The sequence below is a fragment of the Nematolebias whitei genome, chromosome 11 (assembly GCF_014905685.2).
Source record: "Nematolebias whitei isolate Nwh7 chromosome 11, NemWhi1, whole genome shotgun sequence".
Taxonomy (NCBI): Eukaryota; Metazoa; Chordata; class Actinopteri; order Cyprinodontiformes; family Rivulidae; genus Nematolebias; species Nematolebias whitei.
Window position 1 is genome coordinate 15603733 of NC_056508.1, and position 10049 is coordinate 15613781.

General features: G+C 45.9%; 1 protein-coding gene across 1 annotated transcript in view; it reads right to left on the reverse strand.

The window, feature by feature from the left end:
* The window catches only part of peds1 (plasmanylethanolamine desaturase 1), an 8470-nt gene extending 6665 nt beyond the window's left edge, over positions 1 to 1805 (reverse strand). The window contains exons 1-2 of the mRNA XM_037684692.1: positions 1611 to 1805; positions 855 to 974 (exon numbers count right to left, since the gene is read on the reverse strand). Coding sequence (XP_037540620.1) covers positions 855 to 974; positions 1611 to 1749 — 259 coding nt within the window. The 5' untranslated portion in view covers positions 1750 to 1805. The remainder of the gene's footprint in view (positions 1 to 854; positions 975 to 1610) is intronic.
* Between the last annotated feature and the right edge of the window lie 8244 nt (positions 1806 to 10049).

A 10049-nucleotide genomic window follows, 5' to 3' on the forward strand; every position in this document is an offset into this window, starting at 1 on the left:
TGGTGAGAGCACTCACTACCTCACGTGCTGCACGTACAATATGACGAACATCAGATGTCTCACTCTGATCGGAATTCAAACCCAAAACAGTTTAGAGAATGAATTTACTTAAACTAATTATTAACTGTGAACTTATTTATCACCTCATTTATGTAACTTATTCACATGATGAACTTATTACTGTCTTTGAATAAAAGGCAGCTCTGGGACTAATTAAAGCTGATTTGCTTAGCTTCATGGTTGCTAACAGCTGCGCTAAATAAACAAGCTCCACTCGCTGTTTACTGAGATTCTTAGAGGTGGACAAAACAAAAAATGTGTCAGCCATTATATCGGTTATCAGCGGTCACCTTCCCCTCCCAATATCGGCGATAGCCAATATTTCCATATTGGTCAGGCTCTAAACACACAAACACAACACACACCCTGTGTCCAATTTAACACAAACAACACACACCCCGTGTCTAATTTAACACAAACAACACAACACACGCCCCGTGTCTAATTTAACACAAACAACACAACACACACCCCGTGTCTAATTTAACACAAACAACACAACAAACACCCCGTGTCTAATTTAACATAAACAACACAACACACACCCCGTGTCTAATTTAACACAAACAACACAACAAACACCCCGTGTCTAATTTAACACAAACAACACAACACACACCCTGTGTCTAATGCAACACAAACAACACAACACACACCCCGTGTCTAATTTAACACAAACAACACAACACACACCCCGTGTCTAATTTAACACAAACAACACAACACACACCCCGTGTCTAATTTAACACACAAACAACACAACACACACCCCGTGTCTAATGCAGGGTTCTTACCGATGCCCAGCAGGATGGACCACGTGTGTCCCAAATGGAAATTGGCAAGAAGGTGTATAAAGTTGAAGGCCATGAGAGAGAAGCAGAGGACGACACTGATCCATTCCTGACATCTTTTGCCTGGAGGAAGTAAAAAGAGTTCATAAGAGGAAAACTTTTCTGATAACGAGTTGAACTTCGGGTGATGTGTACTCAAGACATAAAACGTCCAAAGGTTACTAAACTTATCAGATCCTTTTTCAAAACAATAACTCAAGGTGGCAACATTCCTTTGTGCATCACGTGACTTCCAGCTGGGCCTGAATTACCTGTCTACCTGCGAGCAGTCAAATAAAACTACAATCTGAACTGTTTAAACAAGAGGACTGTTACTGCTGTCACATTAATAAGTGGCACGAGGAGCAGCAAGGTGTGTGGACCTTCCTGAGAACAAATTAAATCTTCAGATTAATGTGGAGCATTAATTTCAGATGATGTCACTCCGGTTACAGCTGTGTCCCCGAACCTCTGTCCAAAATGTGACAGAACCAAACCCCAGATAAATTCAGTCCTCATGATTCCTGTTGTGTAACAGCAGCATTGTTTGTCACAAAACACCACAACCACTGATTGATGACGTCAGTTTCTGGTCAAACTGAGCTCGTTGGTAAAACTGGCAGCTTCTTCACTTGGTTTAAGAAAGAGTATGTGCGCCTCCCTGGAACCGGTAGGAACCGAACCCGGAGCAGACGAAGCCGCCCGAGCGGATCGACTCACCTGGCGAGTACAGGCCGGCCAGCTCTCGTGCGCCGGCGTGCTGTGGACCCCATCTGGCCGCGCCCTGGTCCGGTTCCTCCCGCGGCTGAGTGGGTTCTGTTGTCGCTCCACATCCGTTCGCTTTCACCACACTCGCCATTTCTCCGATGTGGGCCCGGCCCCTTCAGACTCCCTCTACTCACGGAGACAGGAACCAACGGAATCGTCAAATTCTCAGTCCACGGACAGAACAACACTGTCAGCCAATCACATGCGAGCATTTTGGCGTGTCAGCCAATCACGGCACGGGAAACAGGTTTCGTGTTTCGACGAGTGACCAATGAAAAGAGCGGTTGTGGGCAGCTCGTGACTCTACTTCCTGGCCCCGCCCGCATCTCTTCTCGTATAATGCCCAATGCTACCAGCAGATGGCACTGTGGGGGGAAATAAAGGCTTTGAGGGCCGTGAAGCTGCTTTACTCGTTTTCATTTCACCTGGTTAGTCTCACTGAGCCTCAGACTCATTTACAAGAGAGGCCTAGCATGAACACTAAGAACAAATTCTTATTTACAGTGCTGACCTGGCAGCTGCACCCCTGCAGCTGTGAAAATGTGCTGCCCTTAAGGTTTCCTGAAAGTTTTAGGACATTAAATTTAAAGAAGTAACCAACAGCTGCCTAAACAACCAAAATTAAAAGCAAAAAGAGTCATAAATAAAGCTTTTAATAAAAGCATTATTTCAAATACAGTTACCAAACCAAAAAGCTAAAATTTCCCTTGTATATTTTAGGCCTCTGCCTTGTGTATTTAAATAATTTGGTAAATTAACCTTATTTTGGAGTTATGTGGAAATATGAATAATGACTATCTTACCTGTCATTGATAGATTGGTAAACTGTTTAGAGAAGCAGAGTTTGAGGGTGCATTCACACCAGCTCTGTTTAGTCCACTTTAATCAAGCTATAGTCCGTTTGCCCAAAAAGTCCGGTTCGTTTGGGGAAGTGCGAATGCGCAATCGAACCCTGATGCGGACCAAAAAAGCAAACTCTGGTTCACCTAAATACCTAGGTCTCGGTTCGACTGAAGTGAACTCGAATGCGGTTCGAATGCATTGTGAATGCAAGCTGGCCGGAGACCGCTCCAAAAGCAGGAAGTGGACTACAACGCAGGGCGAACAAACGTGCATTTCTCTTACCTTATACGGAGCCTTCTCAGCCGCCTTGTGTGAAAAACAACATTCTCCGTGGTCTTCTGCCTCATCTTCCACTCATGCTGAGTCCATTGTTGAAAAATTGACAAAACAGAAATCCTAAAACCACCTAAATTTGATGCCACTCCATTTTTGTTTTTATTTCCAGAAGAAGAAGGTGTCTTCTTCAGAGTTTTGTGTGTGTGTTGTTTCCTTCAGTAGTTTTTGGTGTAGTACCACCACAGGCGAGGGGGACAACAGGTTGGCTCGACTGACTCAGTGCAGTGTGAATGTGAAACGCACCAGCTGAAAATGTAAACAAATGTTTCCAATTTCGGTCCCCAATCAAACTGAGTCTACCGGACTATCAGGTGTGAAAACGACCTAAAGCCCTGTTTACACGACGTGAAACGTTCAGCCGTTCATTTACACAACAGCCCTCATTCTCTCTGAAACCGAAAGTTTTGAATCTAGAGGTGTTTTCACGCCAGACAGTCCAGTAGACTCGGTTCAATTGGGGACAAAAATTCGGAACATTTGTTTACATTTTCAGCTGGTGCGGTTTGCATTCACACTGCACTGAGTCAATTGAGCCAACCTGTTCCCCCCTCGCCTGTGGTGGTGCTGCACCAAGAACTACTGAAGGAAACAACACAAAAACCTCTGAAGAAGACACTTCTTCTTCTTCTTCTTCCTCTTCTTTTGGAAATAAACACAAAAACAGAGTGGGGTCAAATTTTCGTGGTTTTAGGATTTCTGTTTTTTTCTGTGGCACATGTGCCAAACAAACATTTTTCAACAATGGGCTCAGCATGAGTGGAAGATGAGGCATAAGACCGTGGAGAATGTTGTTTTTCACACAAGGCGGCTGAGATGGCTGCGTATGAGGTAAGAGAAATGTGTGCTTGTTCGCCCTGCGCTTCACTCCACTTCCTGCTTTTGGAGCAGTCTCCGGACCCTTGCATTCAAGATGCATTCGAACCACGCCAGAGTTAACTTCAACCAAACCAATACCTAGATATTTAGGTGGACCAGAGTTAGCTTTTCTGGTCCGGATCAGAGTTCAATCGCGCATCCATCCATCCATTATCTTTGCCTGCTTATTCCATTTTGGGTCACGGGGGTCGCCGGTGCCCATGTCCAGCAATCACTGTGCGAGGGGCGGGGGACACCCTGGACAGGTCGCAAGTCCATCACAGGGAAACATAGAGACAAACGAGACAAACAACCATTCACTCTCTCGCTCACACCTAGGGACAATTTAGAGTTACCAATCAGCCTAACATGCATGTTTTTGGTCTGTGGGAGGAAACCGGAGCACCCGGAGAAAACCCACGCATGCACGGAGAGAACATGCAAACTCCACCCAGAAAGGCCCCTGGACCGGGGTTTGAACCAAGGACCAAGGGTTTGGACCTGCTCGCTGAGAGGCAGCAGCTCTACCAGTTGCGCCACCGTGCTGCATCGCGCATTCACACCTCCCCAAATTAACCGGACTTTCTAGGCAAACGGACTAGAGTTTGATTAAAGTGGACTACACAGAGCTGGTGTGAATGCACCCTATGTCTCAGGGGCCGTTTACACGGCATGTATTTTGAGTGAATCCGCAGCTTTCTCTCTGCGGTCCTGCTGATCATTTACACAACACCAGTGGCCCCCCTCTTTGAATCCGGAGGTTTCTGAACCCACCTTCCAGAGTGGAGGTTTTTCGCTGACCCCCCACTGATAATGTAAACATCTACCGCTGAGGCTTTGTGTTAAACCACATGCGCACACGCACGCGTGGACAGACGCCATATTTCTATCAACATGGTGGCGGACACACTGCTTTCAGAACCTCGACTGATGGAATTTATTTTAATTTCGTAGTTAATCTACGTCAGATTCTAGAAGCTGTGACTGACATCTGTTTTGGAAGAGACACAATCTGATCCAGTTCTAATATCGCTGTTTATAGAAAGAGGCACGCGCACACGTCGTGCTGCACTATAACATAAATGTGCTAAATAATAAGTTTAATAGTAATAAACAGTATTTATGTTAGTGTGCGAGATATAATGAAGCTGAGCTAAATGAAGCTATATGGACATTATGTAATTCAAATTTACAATGATGCTAAACATATAGCGTGAACACTAAAGTTGAAAATGAAATTGAAGACATCAGGTTTAATTTTTATTTATTTATTCAACACCACAAACTGTATGTCACACAAACACTGATAATTAAACTGAACACACTATTAAAAAAGTTAACTGAACTTGAATGGATTGAATAAAACAACTGAGGGGAATTTTAAACAAATAGTTCATCAACATCTGTCTTCGGCGTCCTCCTGTAGTTCATCTGGGCCGAGCCTCGTTCAGAACCGGTCCACCTGGTAGAAGGACAGCTCCTTCTTCTTTCAGGAAAAAATTTAAACTCAGTTGGTTGTTTTGTAACCAAAGTAAACACAAGCTAACATTATTAAGAACATTTGATTTACCTGCAGTAATCAACTACTGATTATCACGGAATAAAGTCTGACATGGTCGACTCAGTTCTGGTCCACTCAGCGACCAGTGTGGAGCTGTTAGATGAAGCGGTCCCGATTGGCGTCAAATCTGTCGACTCTTATCCAAAATCCAGCCAGAATTCAGCTTTAACTTGTTACGTTGTTGTTAGCTCACAGGAAAGAAGCGTGCTGAGGCAGCACGCATGCGCATTAGGTGAAGGTACAAAATTCACAGTGCCATCTAATGACCTGGCATGATAACTACAACAGATTCGGGGGGGTGGGGGGGGATCCTCCGGATGCATGTAAATACAAAATCCGACTGTGTCAACGCAAATCTTTTCCTCTAATTAACATACAAAAAACCTATGTTTCCCCCCATTCTGTCCGGGTAAATAGGGCCTCAGAGTGGAGATTTTTTGGGGAATCCCCCACGGAGGTGTGAAATGTTCCACAAGTGTGAAGTGGCACGTGCGCACTACAGGCAACTGCAGTCCAAAGTTTTTATGCACTAACAACAGTTATAATAAATGGCAGAGTGTTTTTGTGCTACTCACCCTTTTTCATAATGTAGGAACAAAACTAATAAAATCCAGGGTCCAAAGAGACGTTAGTGTGTTCACCAGGTTAGGCTCTCATGCACTCTTTGCATGCACAATGAATGTGGCTGAGCCCAGCATCAAAATTGCCAGATATATTTAAAATGCTTATTTACCCCCCTCCTTTTCTGTGCACGTTCAACAAACACAACATACACCTCATCTTAGAATATCTTTACTCAGCTTCATTTTACTGCATTTTATAGAGATGCATGCCGTATAACATTTATTACATTTATTGCATACTGCAGAGACGGGACAGGAAGCTGGAAGTTGATGCCTCAAAGAAGAGGCGCCCCATAGAGGCTGGCTGCGGGACAGTTTTTGAGTCCGGCCCTTCCATTGAAACCAGTGGGACTTTTTTCAGATTATGATTTCTGTTGATTTGTTTAGTTATGACCTGATTGTTGGCGAGTCGTGTTTGTGTGTAGACTAGACTTTTGTATCAGTAATACAGCCAAAGATTCAGCCAAAGTTTCAAACCGTGGTACTCTGTCTCCAAAAGTTCAACAGGGCAGGCACAGCCGAACATTTTGTGTGAGTATGGTGTCCTCTTGTGGCCGTCCTACACCTGCACTCCCTGGTGTCCCATCTTAGTAATTAGTCTTTCCCTTTGTCACCTGCGTGTCCTGTCCAGGCGTGTTTGTGGTTATGTGTTGTTAGTTTGTGTATATAAGTGTGTTTTTCTGTTACTCGTTAGTTGGTCATTGTCTGGTGATGTCCTGGTTTGTCTCCCCACTCCTGCTGCCTTGTCAGCTCTTTGTTTTTGCTTAATAAATATTTTAGTTACATAAACCCTCTGAGCTCTCTGAGTCCTGCCTGCACTTGGGTTCGACCTGCTCCCAGATCGTAACAAAATGACCAACTCAAAGAAGAACCCAGCAGGCTGCCCATTTCTGGATGCACTCGCTCCGGAATACGAGCAGCGACTCCGCAGAGTGACGCGCAGCTATGTGGACACTGGGGCAAATGCCAATGACCTACTGGCTAGGTGGGTTGCCCCAAAGGATTTTTTAATGAGTTCCTACAGTTGCCTGGACAGTTGGATTCCCCTGGGATGCGGGAGCTTCTTGAGGAGGTGCTGGAGGAGTGAAGAACTCTGAGCACTTTTATTCAGTCATCCACCTTTCTGGACTTTGGCCAACCCAGCCCACCAGTACCCCCGTGCCTCCTGTGTGTCTTCATCATCCCAGTGAGGTGAAACCTGACCCCAATAAGGTGCTCTGGTTTAACTCTGGCCTGGCTTGCGCCGCTGCCACCGCAAGAGAGGACAACAGCAGAAACGGGCCAGACCCGTCAACCTCCATTTCCTCCCTCCACCCAGTTCTCCCCAGGTGCAGCCAGAGGAGCAGTGGAGAATTTTGCAGGCGGAGGGACAGTTGAGCCCCCCGTTCACTGGCGAAGCAGCTGAGTCCTGAACAGCCTGAAAGGTAGCTGAATCATGATCAGTCTAAGAAGCAGCTTCAACCTGGCCAGTTGAAGAGCCCTAAGTCTCCAGAGAGCTCCAAGTCTTTAGAGGTCCTCACGTCTGCAGAGGTCCTCACGTCTCCTGCAGAGGTCCTCACGTCTCCTGCAGAGGTCCTCACATCTCCTGAGGGTCCAGTCTTGTGAGGGTCCTGAGTTACCTGTGGGCCCGAGTTTCCTGCGGGCGCCGAGTCTCCTGCTGGCCCCGAGTCTCCTGCAGGCCTTGAGTCTTCTATGTCCCCTAGAAAGGGTTCCATGCCCCCAAGAGTGACCACACCTCCAAAAGTGGCCACACCTCAAAGAGTGCCTACGCCTCTAGCAGTCACTGAAATGGCTACATCTCCTGCAGTCCCAGAAGTGTCTATGCCTCCTGCAGTCCCAAGGGTGGCTACGCCTCCTGCAGTCCCAGGAGTGGTTACACCTCTTGCAGTCCCAAAAGTGGCTGTGCCTCCTGTAGTCCCAAAAGTGGCTATGCCTCTTGTGGTCCCTGAGGTGGTTCCACCTCCGGCAGTTCCCTAGGTAGTGACACCTTCTGCAAACACTGGGGTTTCCACAACAGCTGCAGTCACAGAGGTCTCCATGACAGCTGCAGCTACCAATGTCCCTACGCCATCTGCAGCCACCGGGGTCTCCACGCCAGCTGCAGCCTCCATGGTTTCAATGCCACCTGCAGCTCCCATGGTCTCATCGCCTGCTGCAGATCAGCTGGTCCCATCATCTGCTGTGGTCTCTGATCCCTGATCATCTGCTGTGGTCCCCGATACCTTTGCCTGTGGCAGAGATCCTCCCCAGCAATAGATGGTCTCCTGGCTGCCCAACAGAGTTTCTCCCCAAAGACGGTTGCCCTCTCGGTTGTTTGATGGAACTCTGCCCCAGTAATTGACAGTCTCCTGGCAAACCACCAGAACTTCTCCCCAAAAATGGTCGGCCTCCCAGCCGCCCACTTGAACTCTGCCCCGGGAATGGACAGCCTCCTGGCCACCTACCTGAACTGCTGCCACATGATGGACGGGCTCCAGGCTGTTTCTCAGAGATGTGGTCCTATGTTGGGCAGTCCTCTAACCGCCCATCCCTATTTTAGTGTTTGCCCTTCTTGTGTGTAGTTCCCAGGTTCCACCATGTCAGTTTTTTGTTTTTTCCTCATGTTTCCCCTTGTGCCCTCCATCCTCACAGTTCCCCCCTCCTCCTACCCAAGTTTTGGGGATGTGGGTTTTGGGGACGTCCTTGGAGGGGAGATACTGTGAGAATGGTGCCCTCTTGTGACCGTCCTGCGCCTGCACTCCCTGGTGTCCCATCTTAGTAATTAGTCTTTCTCTGTGTCACCTGCGTGTCCTGTCCAGGTGTTTGTGGTTATGTGTCATTAGTCTGTGTACTGTATGTGTTTTTCTGTTACTTGTCAGTTGGTCATTGTGTGGTGATGTTCTGGTTTGTCTCCCCACTCCTATGTTCCTTCATGCCTCATAGTAAGTTTTGCTGCCATGTCAGCTCTTTGTTTTTACTTAATAAATATTTTAGTTATTTAAATCCTCTGAGCTCTCTGAGTCCTGCCTGCACTTGGGTTCGGCCTGCTTCCAGATTGTAACATTTTGCAAGAATCACCATGAAATTTAATGACAGAATTTCTTTTGGAAGTGCAAATTTGTCTAGTCTGTGTGGACCTGCCTTTAAAGAGGATTTTGCCTTCTTAAATCAACTCTTTGTACATGTAAGTAACCACATACTTCCATGTAAATAAGCATTTCACACTTCAGAGTGGTTTAAAGGTCTGTGAATGAGTGCATGAACCTTCGTGTCATTTTTAAGAGTGGAGCTTTTTAGGATCTGAGCCTGTCATAACCATCAGAATGCATCTCTGTTTTATCCAAATTCATAAAAATCTGTGAACCAAAGTTCTGTCTGCTACAGGTAACAATTGAATTATTGATAATCCTTCAACAGAACACTATTTCAAAATATAAAAAATATCCTTTTGAATCTGACGACAACTGAACCTTTTTATTTACTAATCAGACAAAAAATATCTGTTCCTTCATTATTCTGCCCTTTTCTAAGCTGACGAAGAGGAGCAGAGGAGATGAAGAGGAGCAGAGGAGATGAAGAGGAGGACGGGATCAGACAAACAGAACTGTTCTCACAGGACGAGCAGGACCTTGATCATAGTTACCTGCTGCTTCCAGCTCGTCACCGTCAGAACTTTTCCTCTCGCTGCTCACGACTGGAACACAAATATCTCACTTTTATTTTGGGTTTAATTTTGTAAAAGCCAAACTAAAAGCTGTCCCATAAAATACTTTGAATAAGTGAAAAATGATGAAACCCACAGAACCGATCTAGGTCGAGCCCTCCCTGAGTGTTTCACAGCAGCTCCTCTGTTCCATGAGAACAAAAACTGTTCTCAGATCAGTAAAGGCGTCTTCTCTTCCTCTGTTGGAGCCATGTTTGTGGGCGTGGCTTCTGGTAACAACATTTAACTAAAGCAGATGTCAGTGCTATTTCTGCTGTTCTAATTTTAACTTTTGACCGTAACTGCTGCAGTGGTTGGTATTTAAACAGGATCTGAGGAGGTACAAACCCTCCATCAGTTCAACAGAACAACAGTCGTTAGTGACATACATGACTCTATTCATACATGACTCTATTCATACATGACTCTATTCATACATGACTCTATTCATACATGACTCTATTCATACATGACTCTATTCATACATGACT